The 20,787-nt window shown below is 40.0% G+C and overlaps 1 protein-coding gene across 3 annotated transcripts in view; it reads left to right on the top strand.

The window, feature by feature from the left end:
- CD226 (CD226 molecule) overlaps positions 1-20,787 on the top strand; it is a 102,499-nt gene that overhangs the window by 55,133 nt on the left and 26,579 nt on the right. For all 3 annotated transcript variants that reach the window (XM_054461224.2, XM_063653819.1, XM_063653820.1), the window contains one exon: positions 11,798-12,142. In XM_054461224.2, coding sequence (XP_054317199.2) covers positions 11,798-12,142 — 345 coding nt within the window. The remainder of the gene's footprint in view (positions 1-11,797; positions 12,143-20,787) is intronic.

Raw genomic sequence — 20,787 nt, 5'->3', positions numbered from 1 at the left:
TGTGGAAAGAGAGAGCCGTAGGATTCAGTGGCTGAGAGATTACTGTGGGTAAATCCTGGGAGAGAGATAGGTCAAGCTGGGACTTGAGAGAGTGATAGAGCCAAACAGAGAGTCAAAGACAGAGTCGGCTTTGTTTTGTTATTAATTTTTAGATTGTAAATTGACAATGTATAATTCTATAAATTTATAGGGTACAAACGGAGGTTATAACTTATACATATAATGTGTAATAATTAAATCAAGCTAGTTCACATATCCATCCTCTCAAATATTTAACTTTTTTGTGGTAAGAATATTTGAAATTCACTCTCTAGAAATTTTGAAATGGGCAATACTCTATTATTATATGCATCAAGCTGTGTGGCGGAGCTCAAAAAAGGAAGAATCCTATGTCTTCTGTCTGACTGAGGTTTTGTACCCTCTCAACCATTATCTCCTCATTCTCCCAATCCTCAGCCACTGTAATCACCATCCTACCCTCTGCTTCTATGAGAGAGATTTCATTGACTCAGGTCATGTTATCAAGAAGACATTCAAGGGCCAGGCGTGGTGGCTCACACCTGTAATCCCAACACGTTGGGAGGCCGAGGCGGGCGGACCACTTGAGATCAGGAGTTCGAGACCAGCCTGGCCAACATGGAAAACCCCATCTCTACTAAAAATACAAAAAAATTTAGCTGGGCGTGGTGGTGTGTGCCTATAATCCCAGCTACTCGGGAGGCTGAGGCAAGAGAATTGCTTGAACCCAGGAGGTGCCGAGTCGAGATACCATCACTGTACTCCAGCCTGGGCAACAGAGTGGGATTCCATTTGAAAAAAAAAAAAGACATTTAGGAATCTGGTTCCAGGCACACTGATGGAAATTTAGATTCTAGGCTCCAAATACAATTTAGTAAAGTTCTACAATTGTGCTTGCCTTAGATTACATTCACCAGAAGCAGTCCCTGAGAAGAGGATAAATGTGAAAAGGACCCATTAGGAAGTGTTCGCAGGGAAACCCATCAGGGGATCTGGATTGGAAAGGGAAGGAGAGATCCAGCAAGGGCACAGGATCCAGTGAAGTCTAGGGAAGCTGCCTGGTCAGGAAAAGCAAACTCTACCAGGGTCAGGCACTGGATCAGGGTCCCTTGATCAGTGTGTGCATTCTCAGGCAGGCTCCAGCCGCCCTGGACAGTGTTCCAACCTAGAGGGGCAGGTGCTGGCTGTTAGGGGAGAAGAGAGCACAGAAGTTGGGGTGCTTCAAGAAGGCAGAAAGGTCCCGGGGGGTGTCTGTGGAACTTGAAAGCATCTGCTCACTGTCCGAGTCAAGCCAGGCTCCTGCTCCACTTTTGTGGAGTTCCCTGCATTGCAGGGTGTTTGGAACTTATTGCTTAGCGAAACCCAGCAAGGATCTCATCTTTCAGTTCTTCCCATTTGTCATTTGCCATTTTCCCTTACAACGAACGTGAATATTGTCTGAAACTCGAAGTCCTCCAAGAAATCCTTACCTTTCTTGCCTGCGGCCAGTTACAGCATGAAATATTTTGCTAGGCAAAATAGGGCTCATAGTCACATTTTCAGGAGAGAGTTGTAAGGGTGAATTTTTAGCTTGCTTTTCTTTAAGTCCTGTTGCTATTCCTGACTGGAGATTTTTGCAGTGCTGAGCAAGACCAGAGGACCTTGTGTTCTCCTTTCCCTACAGAAAATGTCTTCTATTTCATAGGTCATGTCTTTTGCCTGCAGAAATTTGCAGAAATTATCTTCCAATTTTCAGAGCAATTTTAATTGGATAGGAATCACACTGTTAGCAATGGTGAACCTCTGATTTTCTGAGCAGTGTGTTTTAAAACTTAGTTTTATAATTAACTTGATTTTATTACATCTTTTTTTTTCAATGGAAGTCAAAATATGTAAGTTCACATCTAGGCTTATATAGTATGTGTAGAGTACGTTGTGAGGGTGTGCACGTACTGTTTCTTGGTTTCCCATTTCTAACATTATATCAATTGGTTCTTAGTCATTTTTCATATGTCATGCATCACAAATGCTACTTATTTGTTCTCCACAAAGCCATCTGGAAATACCAAAGAAATGTAATGAAGTAGATACTAAAATAGTGACATGGTCAGAAAATATGAGAAGAGGAAGGAAATTGAACCTGGAGTAGATGCTCTAAAGGCATCAAACTTAAGCTGTTCGATTGCTTAAGTTTGGAGTCCTAAATAGATTTTCTTCTGGCAAATACCCTTGTGTTTGGTGAGAGAATCTTTGACAGACCTTGGTGAGCACCGTCAGGCAATAGCTGCTTCTGAAACTCACAGCTCCATTTCTTTGGGTCTCTGCAGATGCCATCAGGGCCTCAATAGGGAATTTCTAAAGGCTCTGTTTGTGCTTTCATCACTTTGTTATTTGGAAGACTTATCGTCTTTTTACGGCAATTATCTGCTTGTGTGTCTCTCCACTAACCCAGTCTGTTTTATTTACACCCAGTAATCCTTGTGGATGAAGGAATGAATGTTGAATGAATAAAGGAAGGAAAAATAAAGGAGGTAAAATTTCACCGCCTCTGGTTTGCAGTCCATCTTTCTGCATGAGTCTCCCACCAATCCCGCACTTCCACTCACTCTCCTTCTCTGCCCTCTGCCCCACGGTGTACTCACCTTGGCAGGGACAAGGCTAGTTCTGGGCTCTCCTCTGTCTCCTTTGCCACAGCAGGTCTATTGCTGGCCACTCTCCTATGGGAAATGTCTTCCTTGCTTTCTACTTGGAAAACAATCTAATGGACAATTTCACACTAATGTGTTGGTGCCTGCCAGGAATTGAAAATTTTATATGCATTTTAACAAGCACAAGTACAGAAATTGATTTCTAATTATAAGAGTTAAGGCATCAGAAAATAAGCTATCTAGGAACAGAGGCATCCTTGGAGCTGATGTTGCTTGCCTCTGACATCCTGCCCTGCTGTGGGGTAGAAAAGAACACTCTGGCTGTCACTGGAGTCCCTTCTCAGGGCTGGTTTGAGACTGGCTCCCTAGACACCCTGCCTAGGTGAGAATGTCCTGCCATTCACAGCTGGGTGACTTATCTGTGGGGACTGAATGCGCTAGCTTAGGTAATGCATTTAATGCTGGCACTTAGTAAGGACTCATTCAAGGCTTATTATTTTACTTTTAAAATATACTGAAAATATTTTTAAGTATATGGGACAAAATGCTTAATGTAGTCTCCAGGGACCATCACTAACAATCTATCCTCTAGTAGGGAATCATTAGAGATGGTATTAATCTCTTAATATCTTTTTGTGTTAAAAACCTGCCGTGCAGAAAGTCTACATTAAATTGTCTAACCTGGGGGGCCAATTGGTAACATTTTAGTAGAAAACAGACCAATGCTCTTGGGCATTTTTTTTTTTTTTTTTGGTTTTATGAGACCTCAGAGATGTACTACCTATATTTAAAATTCTTATATCCCATTAGTCAGTAATTTTTCTGGTTGAGAGAAACTGCAGAATGGCTCAAAAGTTTGACTTTTCCATGTGATTCAGCAAACCTTATGATACTGACTATAATAAAAAGCATCATTCTCATTGTACCATGGTGGAGAGATTGAAAGTTTTTTTTTTTTTTTAATTAGAACCTGAACAAACATTACACCAAGGGGACCCACGGTTACCTTTCAGGTAGCCAATCTCAAGTTTCTGGAGCTCCATGAAGCTGCCCTTGGAGGCAGCCTGGGCTCTGAAGCTGGGGAGGTGGGTGGCCTCAGCAGTTGCGTTGACTCCTGGGTAATTTGAATCACAAATCTGCCGGGGCCTGCATTGCAAGTCCTTTGCTGTTCAGTGCTTAGACAGGGGAATCGTTCTTTGGACATACTGCAAATCATCTCTTAATATGGATTTTCTGGGCTGAATCCTGATTTGCCATGCAGGACATGCAGCCTAAATCTAGTCCCTTCATTTTTTTATTTCCACAAATGGCCTCGCCTGGCTTCCCTTCACGATGGCTTTGTCGGGTTGTGTTTTTATCTCTTTATTGTGACTCGTTCTTCCCACTTTATCTGTGCCTTTCAGTTAAGCAGTCTTTTAGCTTATTTTTTATCTTGTTTGGTCCTTTACCTTTTATCTGCACTTTAGATGAAAGACAGAAAATGGCAATGCGTGGGAAGCCGTGTTGCGAAGACGGCTGATTTCCTCAACGGAGTGGACTTGCTGCTTCTGATGGGTGCTGGCGAGGCCCAGACTGTGCCCAAGATGTCGTCCTGATGGTCCTTACTCCCTATTAGTGTCCTAGAGCTGCTGGCACACGATACCAAAAGCTGGGTGACTTAACAGAAATGTGTTGTCTTGCAGTTTGAAGTCCGAAGTGAAGGTGTCAGCAGGGTTGGTTCCCTCTGGGGGTTGCAAGGAGAGGTCTCGCCTAGCTTCTGGCAGTTTCTGGCAATCTTTGGCCTTCCTTGGCCCGTGGAAGCATCAACCCAATGTCTGCATTCATCTTCACATGACGTTCTGCTTGTATTCATGCCTGTGTCAGAATTTCCCCTTTTTATAAGGACACGGTCATATTGGATTAGGGGCCACCCTATTCCAGGACGACTTCATGTTAACTAATTGTATCTGCAACAGCCCTATTTCCAAATCAGATCAGGTTGTGAAGTACTGGAGGCTAGGACTTCACAATAGGAATTTTGGGGGACACAATTCCACCTGTAACATCCCCAAACTTGGCCATCTGGGAACATTGCAGCTTTTTAGAGAAATGCCATCCAATACTGTCATTGCTGTCTGTGTTTGAAATGAATGCACACAGGGAGTCTAAGGTGTAGGCAGGAGCTTGCATTCTCTTTCTGGGAATGCTGATGCATTCTAGGTAAGAGGCTTCTGTTTCTATTCTGCTTGAAGCTACCTGACAGCTCAGTTCAGTGTCCACCATGACTGTCTTTTTCACTTTTTGGCTGTCACAGCCAGAACTATGAGGGAGGCAAAGGCATCCTTGGGAAATTCTGCCTTTTGTGTCTGTGTTTCTCCTTCTGTCCTCAGTACATCCTGCCACACTGCATGCCCTATGAGCTTCAAAAGTGCCATTTTTCCACGTTCTGGACTTTATTGCTTGCTTGTAACTGGGAATTTGTGTTTCTATTTCTTTTGCTTGCTTATTTTTGAGAGCTTTATCTCAGGCACTTTAGGAGACCTCCTTAGTCATCATGCAGTCAACATTTCATTTTGCATTTATTTGGGTGACTAGTAAGAGTTTGTAGAAAAGTTCTTAATTGAGCATATTCATAGTCTAGGCACAGTTGGGAATACATGAAGCTACTGGAGCTCCTACTAGCATCATTTCTAATTAGCTAGTGTAATAATAGTGCTCCTGCAGACGGCTTAGGGCAATGCTGGGCTGTTTAAGTTTTAGTCTATTTGAAGCATCGTAAGAACAAGTTATTGTCTTGTGCTTTAGAAACCTTGGGGAGAGGTCTGACTGAGCAGGCGCTATTGATTTGCACTTGATCTGCACCTAAGAGATGGTTGAACAAGGAGAGTAGATAGGCGCACTCAGCAATGGTGAGTAGACAGGGAAGGGCAGTGGACCCCTGGGGGCACAACACACATTTTTTTAAGGACAAGCAGAAGAAGAGAAAGCATGAAGGAGATAGCAGAGGGAGGTCAGAAAGGAGAGAGGAGAAGCAGGCAAGTGCAGTGTCACAGAAGCCAAGGGGTAGAGTATTTCCAGGAGGGCTGGACATCCGGGATTCAGGTCAAGAACACTGATGACATTTGCAGTCTTGGTGGAAGGGTGGAAATGGATGCTTGATTGTGTCGAAGCACACATGGGAAAGGATGAGGCTGAGCAGGATGGGAACCCACTCCTGGAATTTTGAATGAATAGAGAAGAAGAAACAAGGACTGGATGGTGCCAAAAGGTCAAAAGTTGGTTTTCAGGAGTGGGAGAAATATCCTGTTTAGAGGTGACAGAGAGAAGAGTCCATTTAGAATTGGAGGTTAAAGATACAGGAGAGAGTTTAGCGTTTGTGGTGTTCTGGCATGAAAAATGTATGAGCTTTAAAACCAAATTAGTTTGTTGCATTTCTGATGCTGCTTTTTGCCAGCTCAGCTCTTTGGGAAAGCTACTTCAGTATATATATTTTTTCAACTGTGAAACAGGCACATTAATACTGATTGGATGTTATTGTTAGGATTAGAGATTGGGTGTGTGAAGTATCTTTCACAAGCAGGGACTTCAGTTTAGGTTCGTTCTCTTGCTTCTCAAATCTTGTACAAACAAATACTTTTTTTTTTTTTTTGAGATGGAGTCTCGCTCTGTCGCCCAGGCTGGAGTACGGTGGTGCGATCTCAGCTCACTGCAAGCTCCGCCTCCCAGGTTCACGCCATTCTCCTGCCTCAGCCTCCTGAGTAGCTGGGACTACAGGCGCCCGCCACCATGCCCGGCTAATTTTTTGTATTTTTAGTAGAGACGGGGTTTCACCATGTTAGCCAGGATGGTCTCGATCTCCTGACCTCGTGATCTGCCTGCCTTGTCCTCCCAAAGTGCTGGATTACAGGTGTGAGCCACTGCGCCCGGCCACAAACAAATACTTTTAAAGCTTTTTTAATGGAAGTTTCAAACATATACAAAAATAGAAAGAATAGCATAATCAGCTCCCATATGACCACTATATAGCTTCGCCAACTATCAAGTTTGGGTCAGTGTTATTGTTCTCTATTTCTCACACACTCTCTTTCCCGTGATTAATTTGAAGCAAATTCCAGCCGTTAAGTCATCTCATCTATAAATATTTTAGCCTGAATCTCAAAAGATGAGTTTTCTTTTTAACATAAACATGATACCATCATTACCTTCACCCCTCACAAAACAGCAATAATTTCTTAAAATTATTAAATGTCTACTTTGCATTTCTCCAGTTCTATGCATTTTTCCTTTTCAAGTTCCACACATTGTTACTGTGTAATACCTCCCTTTAACCTGTAGGTTTATTCCTCTCCACCTTTCATTTTTTTGTTGTTGTTGTCACCTTGAGTTTTTCATATTTCCATGGGCTGCTTTCCCATGGTGGCATTTGATACGTTTCTCTGCTCTTTGCTGTTCTGTAAGTTGGTGGTTAGATTTGGAGGCTTGATTAGCATCAGGTTTGATTATTTTGACAAGGCTATGACTTCCAAGGTGGGCACTGTGGAAACATAAATGGCATTTGTGAATTTGCAGGCACTGAGGATTGTTGCCTAGAACTATCAATTTGTGTAGGCATGACTAATACTATTTTAAGTATATTTCTTAATATTAGGGTTATTATAGATGTAAATCTCCCCCCAAATCAATAAAAATACGTGCACATTGAGTGCAAAGTGAATTGCAAATCAATTTTTGCAAGTGTTTAAAGTCAAAAATACAGTTCTATTTTATTAGAAAAATTTTTTTAAAAACTTTTATTTTAGGTTTGTGGGTACATATGAAGGTTTGTTGCACAGGTAAATATGTGTCACAGGGGTTCATTGTACATATTATTTCATCACCCAGATATTAAGCTCAGTACCTAATAGTTACCTTTTCTGCTTCTCTCCCTCCTCCCACCCTCCGCTCTCAAGTAGACCCCAGTGTCTGTTGTTTCCTTGTTTATGTTCATAAGTTCTTATCATTTAGCTCCCATTTGAAAGTGAGAACATGTGGTATTTGGTTTTCAATTCCTGCATTAGTTTGCTGAGGATAATAGCCTCCAGCTGCATCCATGTTCCCACAAAAGATATTGTCTCATTCTTTTTTATGGCTGCATAGTATTCCATGATGAATATGTCACACATTTTCTTTATCCCATCTGTCATTGATGGATGTTTAGGTTGATTTCATGTCTTTGCTATTGTGATTAGTGCTGCAGTGAACATTCGTGTACATTTGTGTCTTTATAGTGGGATGATTTATATTCCTCTGGGTGTATGCCCAGGAATGGGATTGCTCAAATGGTAGTTCTGCTTTTATCTCTTTGAGGAATTGCCATACTGCTTTCCACAATGGTTGAACTAATTTACACTCCCACCAAGGGGTATGTGTAAATTATAAGTGTTCCCTTTTCTCTGCAACCTCACCAGCATCTGTAATGTTTTGCCTTTTTAGTAATAGCCATTCTGACTGGTATGAGGTGGTGTCTCATTTTGGTTTTGGTTTGCCTTTCTCTAATGATGAGTGATATTGAGCTTTTTGTCGTATGCTTGTTGGCCACGTATATGTCTTCTTTTGAGAAGTGTCTGTTCATGTCCTTTACCCACTTTTTAAAGGGGTTGTTTTCCTCTAGTAAATTTGTTTAAATTCCTTATAGATGTTGGATATTAGACCTTTGTCAGATGCATAGTTTGCAAATATTTCCTCCTATTCTTTAGGTTGGCAAATTTTTTATGCAAAAAATATTGATTGACTTCTCTACTTTATGCCAAGCATGGTTCTAGGTGCTAAGTACAGAGTAGTGTAAAATGGTCTAGCTATACAAAGGCTTGGGTTTACGAAGCTGACAGTAAAAAGACTCAGGGTTTTGTGAAGTTGGTGACGGATTTTGCAGAGCTGCTCAAACTGCATGCAGAGCTGTTGACCAGTGAGGATGGTGAGGAGGACAGGTCAGTAGCCAGGGAGGTGCTGGTGGGCAGGGGCAGTGGCATGATGTAAAGATGCCCCCAGCAATGTTTGGGGTACCCAGGGCATGAGCGGTGGTTGGAAAAGTGATGAAGCACTGAAATAATTTCCAAGGATGATTTGTGGTCAAGCCAGAGAAGCCACATACAAAATAGAGAATATTTCATCATGATATCCTGCAATAAAAATCATGGGAAAACAACACAGTCTATTCAATGTTTATTCTAAGTATTAATACATAGCTACATATAAGTATAAACTGGTTTTCATTATTTGTATTTGTTTTATTGAAATCAAACTTTTTTCTTCCCAATTAACTACGACATTTTGGTCTCTGTTTCACGTGAATCCACTTTCCAATTCCAAGTTCATCAGGATCCCAGGGCTCTCTTGTTTGTGTAGGCTCTTTCTGGCAGTTCTTTTCAAGGTCATTTTGAGCTGCCTTCTACTGAGCTGTGCAGGAGGAGCCTGTGGTCTGAGAAGCCACAAGCAATATCTGAGGCAGGGCAGGTTTGGCCGACCTCGTAATAGGTCTTGATTTTCATCTAACACCAACCAATTACTTTGTTTGTCAGGAAAGGTTACTCAGGGGCTACTCTGAGCTTCTGAACCACCTGGCTCTAGGGTTGGGAACAGCTGCTTTCAGCTCCAGGCTGAGTCTATTGAGAGGCAGGTCTAGGTCCTCACATGGAGCCTCTGCTGTAACCTCCCTGCACTTTGCTCTCCAAAGACAGCTGCATCCCCTCTAGGATTTTCCCCATTGCTTCCTGCATTGTCCTTTGTGAAAATGCAGACACGGCTATGAGAAGACCCCTGTTTCTACCCGAGTCGGCAGGTTCACGGGGGCCTGAGAGCATGGTTTTGGTTAGATAGGCAGACAAAGTAAGCTCCTGAGATTGGACGGGGCGGCATCCAGAGAGAAGAAGAAGAAAAACACAAAACAGTTGTGCATGTGAGCACTGAGGACAAGCATCCACACTGCCTCTTACTTCCCAGGGACCAGAAGGGCTCACATGAAAGTCGATTTCTCCTTTTTTTCATTTCTTTTATGTTCCTTCATTTCTCCACATAGTGTGCTAGCATCTGATTTTATGTTGTCACGCATTTCCTTCTTTTCTCACGTCTTCCTTTCCCTGTTTTAATTTTTAGTTTAATTTTCCTTTTGTTTATTTTAAGCTTTTATTTCCTTTTTTCCCTTTTTTAAGGAATTTTCTTCCTTTCCTTTTCTTTCTTCCCCTTTTCTTGTGTTGCTTTATTACTTAGACACGAAATGTTTTCCGGGGTGTGTTATGTGGGTAAAGTGCTACCTTTGGTAAACAGTTGTACAGAGGAGAAAACTAGAGTGCTGTGGTTTTCTTTTTACAACATTTTGACACATGGAACCGCATGCTGAAGATGAGAAGCTAGTTTTTGGTGCGGCTGAAACTATCGTAGACATGATATTCTAGTTCAATAGATGGCAAATCTTACTGCACTTTAGACTTGCTTTCATTCTCTCTTTCGAAATGTGCCATCTCTTTTTTGTTTCTCTGTCTCCTTTCCTTCCTTTTTTCTTCCTCCCTGCTTTTTTCTTTTTCTCTCTTCTCTTTTTCTCCTTCCTTCCTCTCTTTCTCTATTTCTTTTTTCTTTTGTTTGTATGCCAAGACAATGGCTCTTGGGCCAGCCCTGAGTGCAACTGTCACATAAGTTGAAGTGACAGATGACTTCCCACTTTTTGCATTTCTCCCTTAGTGCCAGAGAGTGCTGTGACATCATTACTGCCCAGGCCTCACTCTACTGAAACAGCAGGTCAGGATTTGTTGGCATTAGTGATGCTATCAGATGAAAGAAGGTGTTCATCACTAATAAATAGATCCACTTGTTACCTTGCTGGGTTATCTTAATTTTGAGAAATAATTACCACAGTTTATTCTTCAGATGAGTTTCCCAAACTTTTTGGTCTCAAGACCCCTTTATGCTCTTTTAAAAATCACTGAAGGCCCTCAGGGAGTGTCTGTAGGCTATATCTGTCATGTTTACTGTATTAGAAATTCATATTGAGCAAAATTTAAAACACAAGAATTTTCAAGCACGCATACCGCTAGCTGGCAGAGCCTCTGGAAATATCTACTGTATACCTGTGAGAGAACTGGAGTGAAGAGGGGGAGTTTCATCTCCATATCACTAGGAAAATAGATTTGACCTTGCATATCCCCTAAAGGGACACAGAGATGCCCAGGGCCCCCAGACACACTCTAAGGAGCACGGACTTAGATATTTGGTGACAATTACTGAGTACTTTATGCTAGGAATTCCAGAAATGGTGTCGGGAAGGCGGGAGAATACTGGTGGACTTTCATGGTATCAAGAATTGATACCACATGTGGGGCCCTACTCTACCCGTGTGTAAGACAACCCTGTATATCTGAAGAATGAGATCATGTGTATATTCAGTGAGAATGATTTGGTATCTTTTTCATAACTGTCAGAATCTTAGCCAGAATGATTATAACCTGAACATTTGATACTGTAGGTCAGTGTCAGAGACACCAGCCTAGCATTATTGCCTAACAGTCTCTTTGTAAAATTCAGCCTCTTGATATGATACCAAGAAAAGCACCAGGGGTTTTGGCTATGTTTCTCACTACATGGTTAACCAAGTAACACTTATGGAACTACGTGTGAACAGTCATATCCTCTTTTCTATTTATCTCCTGGACTTAAAAACAAACAAACAAAAAAAAACCCTTTCTCTTACAAGAATGTGTCATTCATGACTGGGCGTGGTGGCTCATGCCTGTAATCCCAGCACTTTGGGAGGCCAAGGTGGGTGGATCACAAGGTCAGGAGATCGAGACCATCCTGGCTAACATGGTGAAAGCCCGTCTACTAAAAATACAAAAAATTAGCCGGGCGTGGTGGCGGGCGCCTGTAGTCCCAGCTACTCGGGAGGCTGAGGCAGGAGAATGGCGTGAACCTGGGAGGTGGAGGTTGCAGTGAGCCGAGATCGCGCCACTGCACTCCAGCCTGGGCGACAGAGCAAGACTCCATCTCAAAAAAAAAAAAAAAAAAAAATGTAGTGTAAAGAGGTCATTCACAATGGAAGAACTGTGTTAGATAGCATCACCAATTATTTTTATGATTAGGTATCTTCCAGTTGGGTGTCCCAAAATTTGACAACCTGGATCTAATCATTTACTTCTTCTTTTCAGATAGTTTTGAGGCAGCTGTGCCATCAAATAGCCACATCATCTCAGAACCTGGAAAGAATATCACACTCACCTGTCAGCCTCAGATGACATGGCCTGTGCAGGAAGTGAGGTGGGAAAAGATCCAGCCTCATCAGATTGACCTCTTAACTTACTGCAACTTGGTCCATGGCAGAAATTTCACCTCCAAGTTCCCAAGACAAATAGTGAGCAACTGCAGCCACGGAAGGTGGAGCATCATCATCATCCCCAATGTCACGGCCTCAGACTCGGGGCTTTACCGCTGCCACTTGCAGGCCAGCGCAGGAGAAAATGAAACCTTCGTGATGAGATTGACCGTAGCCGAGGGTGAGTGAGCACCAGACATCTTCCGGTGTCAAACATGGAAAAAGCCAACCCCGTGGGCTGGTCTCTGTTTTTATTTATGGTAAACATGTTCATTTAATGTGCATATTCAGCATTTTTTTAAATGGCTGAATTTAGGTGTGTTGGCCATTATCCTAATATTTAGTGTTTCTTTATCTTGTGAATCCATCAATCACAGATTCAGTGATAAAAATCTTTCCAATTTTCTTATCTGCCACCATCCTGAAACTTAAATCGGTAAAGGGCTGAAAAACATATGGTATTACCAGCCTTCAGGTTTCAGCTGTAGAACTCCTATCTTCCCAATTACATGAATATTTTTGATGGTGGTGATAAAGTGTTAGAATCCCCATGTACCCCAGCAATACAAGACAATGCTAGGTTGATATGGCGGAATCAGGGCTGCGCTGAGTGCAATTCAGCAGGTATTTGAGAATGTGGTTGCCAGTTTGCCAGACAGGAGCCTTTTTTTCTCTCAGTCTTTTTCAGATATGGATGCAGAAACAGACTGATGTTGCGTCTTAATATTACTAGGAAAATAGGTTTGACCTTGCAGATCCCCAAAAGGGACACAGGGATCCTCAGGGTCCCCCAGACACACTATAAGAACCACTGACTTAGATATTTGGTGACCATTACTGAGTATAATCTTTGTGCTGGTGAAATTGGCCTTTGGGGCTTCCACCTCCTCCAAGGCCTCCTCCAAGGCACCACACTGTTTGTGTATTAGGCATTTGTCTTTTTTTGTCACAATGAAGCCTTTCATTGTGTTTCAGGACCTGCAAAACCTAGATCCACTTTGCATGAGTATGAGAAAAAGTAATTTCTTTCACTTACAGAAGTGCTAATATAGAGAGGCCCATATAGAGGTCTGTGTAGAGGCCTGTATTATAGTTGAGAGGGAGAAAGGCCATCCCAGGCTCTCCCAGCTCTGCCTCTGGGCCAGCTTCCTCACTGTAAGGACATGGAAGAGAAAATAATTTATTTTTACCTTTCACTTTGTTCTCCCTTCTTCCTTTCCTTCCTCCCTCCCCTCTCCTCTTCCCCTCCCCTACCTTCTCCCCCCACCTTCCCCCTTCCCCTACCTTCCCCCTTCCCCTACCTTCCCCCTTCCCCTACCTTCCCCCTTCCCCTACCTTCCCCCTTCCCCTACTCCTACTCCCCTCCCCTCCTTCCTTCCTTCCTTCCTTCCTTCCTTCCTTCCTTCCTTCCTTCCTTCCTTCCACCTGAGCAGGCCCCTTCCAAAGCACTGCACTATTTGTGTATTAGGCATTTGTCTCTTTTGTCACAATGAATCCTTAAATTGTGTAAGATTCCAGCCCCCACAAAACCTAGATCCACTTTATATGATTGTGAGAAAAAGTGATTTTTTTTTTTTTCATTTACGGAAGTACAAATATAGAGGTCCATATAGAGTTCTGTGTAGAGGCCTGTATTACAGTTCCCTCCCTCCCTCCCTTTCTGCCTCACTCTCTTCCATCTTTCCTTCCCTTCCTTCCTTCTTTCACTCCGTTCCCTTCCCTTTTCTTTTCTTCCTTCCCTCCTCCCTTTCACATGTTTTCAGCCAGCTAATTTACCTTTGACTTATGCTAGACTTGTAGAGCCAGCACTTGCTAGGCTTTGGCTGTCCCTTTATAGACTCTGCTCATATTGCAAACTGATATTTCTTCCTGTGTTGAAAATGAAGAAGAAAAGGTTTTGTATAAACAGAAGCCTCCACTATAGCTCTGTGTATAATAAGGAGAGCATTTTCAGGGGATAGGATCTTTTCATACACAATCACCTCGGACCACATCAAGCCTCCCTTGTTCCTCTGGGAACTGTGGTGAGACATACATTGGACTTAGAATTTAATGAAAATAATGAGTGGTTGGTGAAATATTTGGGGGAGGAAAAACTAGCAGAGACTTCTCATTTTAAATGTTGACTCTGTTCCTTCAGACACAGACAAAAAGTATTTCTTACCTAAAAATCCCTTGCGTTATGGAAGTATTTTTTGAAACTGGTTAGGAAAAAGAAACAGTGAAAAAAGATTAGAGACCAAGACAAGAAAAAAATGTTCTATTCAGAAAAGTATCATAAAGAATCATTTTCAAACACATATAAGATTTTGCCCATTATATGCTGAAAAAGTAATTGTAAACATCTTAAATTATAGAGAAAATGAAGGTAACAGATTTTTAGGAGATATGGTTATTTAACTCTTACTAATTAATAAAAATGTCATTCATCTGTCCAAAGATGACTAAGTTTCTTGCACCAAACTATTTCTTTGTATGTAAATTATAAACAGTGTCAAAATCTGCCAATGAAATGAAGATGACTAAATGTAATGATCAGTATTGTTAGTGTCCATATGTTTTGAACAGTTGCAAATGGCTTTGTGACATTCAGTTGACAGATTGAAAGAATGTCAACTGGACTTTGTATCCATTAGTAAAAAGTTATCATTGACAGAAGATGACAGCCATTGACTGTATATTTCTGTTTAATTCCTTTTTTCAATTTTTATAAGTGAAAGATTGAATATAAAAACTTAGATGCAAAGCAAAACAGATCATTTGCGTTTTCTCTGGTGCAATTTGATTATTTCACGTCTTGAGGCTCTTTGGTCAAAAATCAATGTGGAGATTAAAGCAGAGAGACAGATATAAGATGTGGGACAGATTTAATTTATTTCAACTGCCAAGGGAAAGGTGATTGTGGCAGATTTTATAAATTGCTGTACATACTTTTGTTAGTTCTCGACGACTTCTTTTATAGCACATAGTATTGGATCTAAAAGAGATTTTTAGGACTCTCATATTCATACACACACACACACACACACGCACATGCAGACACTCACGGACACACACACAGAGAGGGGCTCTTCCCCTGACTCCTACCTGCCTACATTCATCTTCAGACAAGTACCAGGTCACTCAACAGAGGACCCCTGCCAACCAGCAGGTCAAGTATCCTGGCCTTGATTGGTTTTGAACAGAGGAGAAAATGGCAGAAGCAAGAACTAAACTCAAATTTACCATTGACTTTCTTTGCTGAATGAAAAGAAATATGTTTCTCTTGTCCTTTGCACTTATGACCTGAAATGTAGAATGAAATAATTCCAGACTGACTTTTCTGAATTTGAAACTTGCCCGGACCGAAGGGCAAGGAAAGTGGGGACGGGGGGAGCACAGGGGAATGTGTGTTTATTGACAGTGACTACAGTTATTTTTGGCCCTTAACATCCTCTGGATTTTCATTTGTCGTAAGAGAAGTATTTTAGGTGCCACTAAAATAATTTGTCAAATATTTTGATATTAGCTAAATGATGTGCAGACTACTATTGTTTAAACTGACCTTATTGGCTATAAAAAGAATGAAGGCAACAGAAATAAAATCAGCTCTTGCAGAAAGTTTCTGGAGGAGGCTAATATTGAAAAAACTTGTGTTTGCCATTGATAAGTATAATTACTCATGTCCTTGTATAATCGTCTTCCACCAGTGAGACCACTCAGGCGGGACCATCAAGGTTCAAATGAGGCATTGATGATTAGAGCTGAGGAATGACGTGAAACAGGTTATGAAGAGTAACCCCAAATATGCAGGAGGAATGGGGAGATGGTGCATTGGGGACTGTAGTCAAATGACTAGGTTGGTATGGAGAGTCTAAGTTATGTATTAATATGGGACGAGGTAGGTTAAATTAAGTGATGACAGTGAAAACCTGCATCTCATATAATTGTCAAGCAAAGCCACCATTAGTTCTTGAGCAAAGATGGCAAAACAATAATCAAGAAAGAATAAGTTGCTTTATGATTTTCAGTGTGCAAGTCTTTAACATTTTTGGTTAAGTTTATTCTTAAGTACTTTATTCTTTTTATTGGTATTGGGGATGGGATTTTGTTTTAATTCCTTTTTTGGATAGTTTGCTGTTTGTGTACAGAAACCTGACTGATATTTTATATGTTGATTTTTGTATCCTGCCTCTTAACTGAATTCATTTATTAGTTTGAACAGGTTTTTTGTGGCACTTTTAGGGTTTTATACATATATGATTATGTCATCTGCAAACAGAGATAATATTACTTCTTCCTTTCTGATTTGAATGCCTTTTGTTTTCTTTTTCTTGTTTAATGGCTCTGATTAAGACTTCTTGTACTATGTTGAGCAGAGGTGTTGAAAGTGGCCACCTGTGTCTTTTTCCTGATCTTAGAGCAAAAGTTCTCAGTTTTATATGACTCAGTATGATGTTAGCTGTGGGCTTTTCATAGATGGCCTTTATTGTGTTGGGGTAAATTCCTTCTGTACCTAATTTGTTGAGAGTTTTTTTTTTTTAATCACACAAGGATGTTGAATTTGTCAAATGCTTTTTATGCTCTATTGTGATGATCATGTGGCCTTTTTATATCACTTTGTTAATGTGGTGTATTACATTGATTGATTTACGTATGTTGAACCATCTTTGCATGCCAGGGATAAATCAGAATTGATTAGAATATACAATCCGTTTAATGTGATGGTGAATTTAATTCGCTAGTATTTTGTTGAGGATTTTTTCATCTGTGTTCGTTAGGGATGTCAGCCTGTAGTTTGTTGTTTTTTTTGTGTGTGTGTTGTCTTTGATTTTGGTATCGGGGATGCTGGTCTCATAAACTGAGTTTAGAACTGTTCCTTTTTTTTTTTTTAAAGAATCATTTATTGATTATACATGATAATGTAGAATTGTTTCTAAACTCAGGATTGGCATTAATTCCTAGAATGTTTGATAGAATTCATCTGTGAAGCCACCTGGTCCTGGGATCACTGATGGGTCATAGGCCCCTGATCCACCTAGGTTGGGCACAAAGGTGTCCTACACAGGGGAGAGAGATTCTGTCAGCATGATTTGAATCTCAGTTTGTGCTTTCCACTGCCTCAAAACACTCACACTTTCCTACTTTCTCCTTTTTCTAACTGACTAAGTTTCCACCACATTTGCTTTTTTTCCTATAGAGTTTCAGCCAGGTCTCAATGTCTATGTTTTTTCCACATCAGACCAAACTGCTTCCCCATCATTGAAATATTAAGCATCTTGGATTTCTCAAACTTTTATAGTCTGAAAATTGCTACCCTCAAGTGACTTAATAACTTCCATCTATTTGTATTTATTTATCTATTTTTCGAGACCGGGTTATGAGACTGGCTAATTTTTGTATTTTTGGTAGAGATGGGGTTTCAAGGATGGTCCTGGGCTCAAGCAATCCCCCTGCCTCAGCCTCCTAAAGTGCTGGGATTGGTAGTGTGAACCACCACACCTGGCCTGCATCTATTTGTAATGTTCCAAACTCTTGTTATCAGAAATTAATTGAGATTAAGGATTATGGCATCTGCTTAAAGTTGTCAAAGCATCTTTTCAGAATATGCCCAGTAAGTGTTCTTGACTGATTATGTTAATGTTTCTATTCATTCTAGTAGGGGCTGTGTCCATTTTAACTTTAAGTTTTGTACCTCTTTTCTTTCCAGATTTTTTTCTTCAACATTTAACCTTTGAGGTTTACTGATTGTTGATCAAAGAAACTGAAATTTCAAAAGATCAACTGCAATGTTTGGAGAAAAAACTTTCATGAACTCTTGTTTACATATAGAACTTTCAGATAGGGCTATTTACTTTTTTAACTTTCATTTTCTTATTTTGAATTTTTAATATAAGTGGCACATAATTGCTGGTCATCTGAATAGAAGGATGGGATTAGTAAATTAAGATTACAAAAGCATTCACTAGGAAATCATAGTGCCACAGCTAAGAGAATCTTCCCAGATATTTCTTCTGGGACGATGTGAGGTATAGATTGACAAGGAGGAAGGACAGGGGAATAGAGTGCTGTAAGTTATAAATACATCCCTATATAGATGATACATATTATTTACACAGATTATAATTCTTGCCTGTAGATGGCTTGGGGGAGGTTACTGACTTTGAGACTCTGTGCTCCTGAGTTGGATTATAAAATTATTGAAGAAAGAAAATAAATTTTGCTTATTTCCTTGGCCTTTTATTTCTGTCAAAAACCAACCAGTTTGCTCCCAGTCCATTTGGATTCCAGAAGAGTTTCAGGTTGTAGACAAGACAGTTTTTTTTTTTAAGGGTTCCATTAATCCAGAACCTTCTGTCCCACTCCTATGAATTTAGAATAGATATAAAGCTTGTAGACATGAGGACTGTCTGAGCTGGTGTGCACTGGGCTGACAGATATGTCCCTTTCCATGACATTGTGTGGTGAATCTCAGCCTTTTATTATCTTTACCTACATGGAAAGTAAAATGTCCATGACAGTTAATTTATATGATGGAGCAACACGACCAGAATCCCAGAGCACCGTGTCACTGCTCACAAGCTAAAATAGCCTCTACTCAAACAGATCAACCACAATTTTCAGCCCAATTTAGTTTTCTCGGTGAAACTGGGTATCTAGATGAAACATAGTTTCCAGCATCACAAGTGAGTTGATTACTCAATCATGGCTATTATGTCGTTGCTTTTTTACTTTACTGTTGCCTCTGCCCAGATCATTTTTTTAATGATCTATTGCATTCAAAAAAATGCAACCGGTCAGTTAATTTGTTTTGTAAGCCCTACTATTGATCTGTTCATTTTTTGAACACACAAAAACCTAGAATGTTTGCCTGCAGTCATTTTTTATACATACTATTATTGTATAGATAAGTAAGATATTGAATAATAGTGATAAGTTATTGTCAGAGGGAATGAAACTCTAAAAGGTTACATGCTGAATTTATCTGATGACACTATTATATTAAAGAACATTGTTGACTGTATATTGCTACCTCGTGCATAAAGCAAGTTCTAACAGAACACCACTATAAACAATGCAAGTGTGTAGAATTAGAAAGCAGTTGATCCTAGGAACTGCTGTTCTACAGGTGGACCTTTATCCTCTGATTGAATTTTCAACTCTTTTCATAAAGTTTTTCTCTCCCTGGGAACTTAGACTGCAAGTCGGGATTCAAATTCAGACAAATGTACTGATTTTCTTCCTACTTAAAATTCACACGTGGTGCTTTGGGAGGCTGAGGCAGTAGGATTCCTTGAGCCCAAGAATTAGTGGCTGCAGTGAGCTGTGACTGCACCATTGCACTGCAGCCTGGGCAACAGAGCCAGACCTGTCTCAAAAAAAAAAAAAAAAAAAAAAAAGGAAAAAATAGTCAATGCATGGGTACATTTATTTGAGACCTTTCAAATGACTCTGACTGTGAAATAACCATTTATACTTTATTGTCACATATGGAATTTACAATCTAAAAGCACCTGGGAATTGTTAACAGCTTGAGGTTGTCTCTTAGAGCCTTATTAAAAACTGAACATAAATGATTGTGCAAAGATTTCTCCAAAGGCAAGTAGAAAATTACTTAAAATGTAAAAAAAAGTTATTCTTATAAGATTAATAGCATTTCATTCTTAATAGAAATTCTAATTTAAGTATTACAACTCAATCAGTTGATTACTTTGAACTTCATCTGAAGTATTTCAAACATTATTGACATGGCTCCTGATAAATATTCAAAGGCGATGTACTAGGTTTGTGGAGGAGTATGTTGTTTAAGAGGACAGAAAATGAAGAATAAACATAGATCTGTCATAAGTAGAGGTATATCTTTGAACCCCAATTTGTATCTTTAAGCTATTATTTATACTAAAATGATTCAGGGATTTTAAAAATACATTTATTCAACAGAGGAATAAAAGTTTTTTTGGTACAATTTTTATAAAATAAATACTTTGCAATCTTCATTGAGCACTCTAAAATTCATTTCCAGGATTAATTCAATGTTTTTAACTTTGGTAGAACTCAAAGGTAGGCCATGGTGTTCACAATCCTTTAGATATGAGTGGCATTTTAATTAATTAACTCACAGGGAGAGATTCTTTCACAAGTATCAAGTTGAAATGTTAATACTCTCAGCTGGATTGGTGGAAAGTGAAAATGGCTTTAGCTATGTTGGACAGTGAGTTAAACAGTAAAAAAAAACACCTTATTGTGATGATGATGGACATGGGTAAAATAAAAAGTAGATGTTGAGAAGATTTCATTAACAAAGGGTGGGGTATTTTCTGTGGGATGCAATGTGTAAATGAACCCATGGGAGGGAAGTTTATACATAAAAATACAGGCTCACCAAGTATAGTTATCCTGATGTCACTGTGTCTTCAGTTTTTCACATCTTATGTGGAGGATTAGGATTGATTATTCACTCTTTTAATTTGTGTGTGTGTGTATGTGTAGGTGTATGAACTGAGATATCTGTAAGTATTTGTTAGGAGGAGTAACAAGTTTATTTTTCAACCTGCCATATGGTAAACACTCAACAAATACACATGATTGTGTGGGCAATTTTATAACCACACTTACCATATGCACGCAAGCCAAATCCCCAATATTTTAATCCAAACAGGTCGTTTTGCTTTTATATGGACTATTTTCTCTTCCTGTTCCAGCAAATAAAGGTATCAGTTTTGAAATCTAATCATATAATTCCTTTTTAAATTATTGGCTCTTTTTAAAAAGGAGAGATGAGATGGGGAATTAAACTCTAGAGCATAAAGCGGCATATTCTGAAATTATTCCTAGTTATTACTTCTT

Source organism: Pongo pygmaeus, chromosome 17 (assembly GCF_028885625.2).
Source record: "Pongo pygmaeus isolate AG05252 chromosome 17, NHGRI_mPonPyg2-v2.0_pri, whole genome shotgun sequence".
Taxonomy (NCBI): domain Eukaryota; kingdom Metazoa; phylum Chordata; class Mammalia; order Primates; family Hominidae; genus Pongo; species Pongo pygmaeus.
The sequence above is the reverse complement of the archived record's forward strand: the minus strand, read 5'-3'. Positions and strand labels throughout refer to the sequence as shown.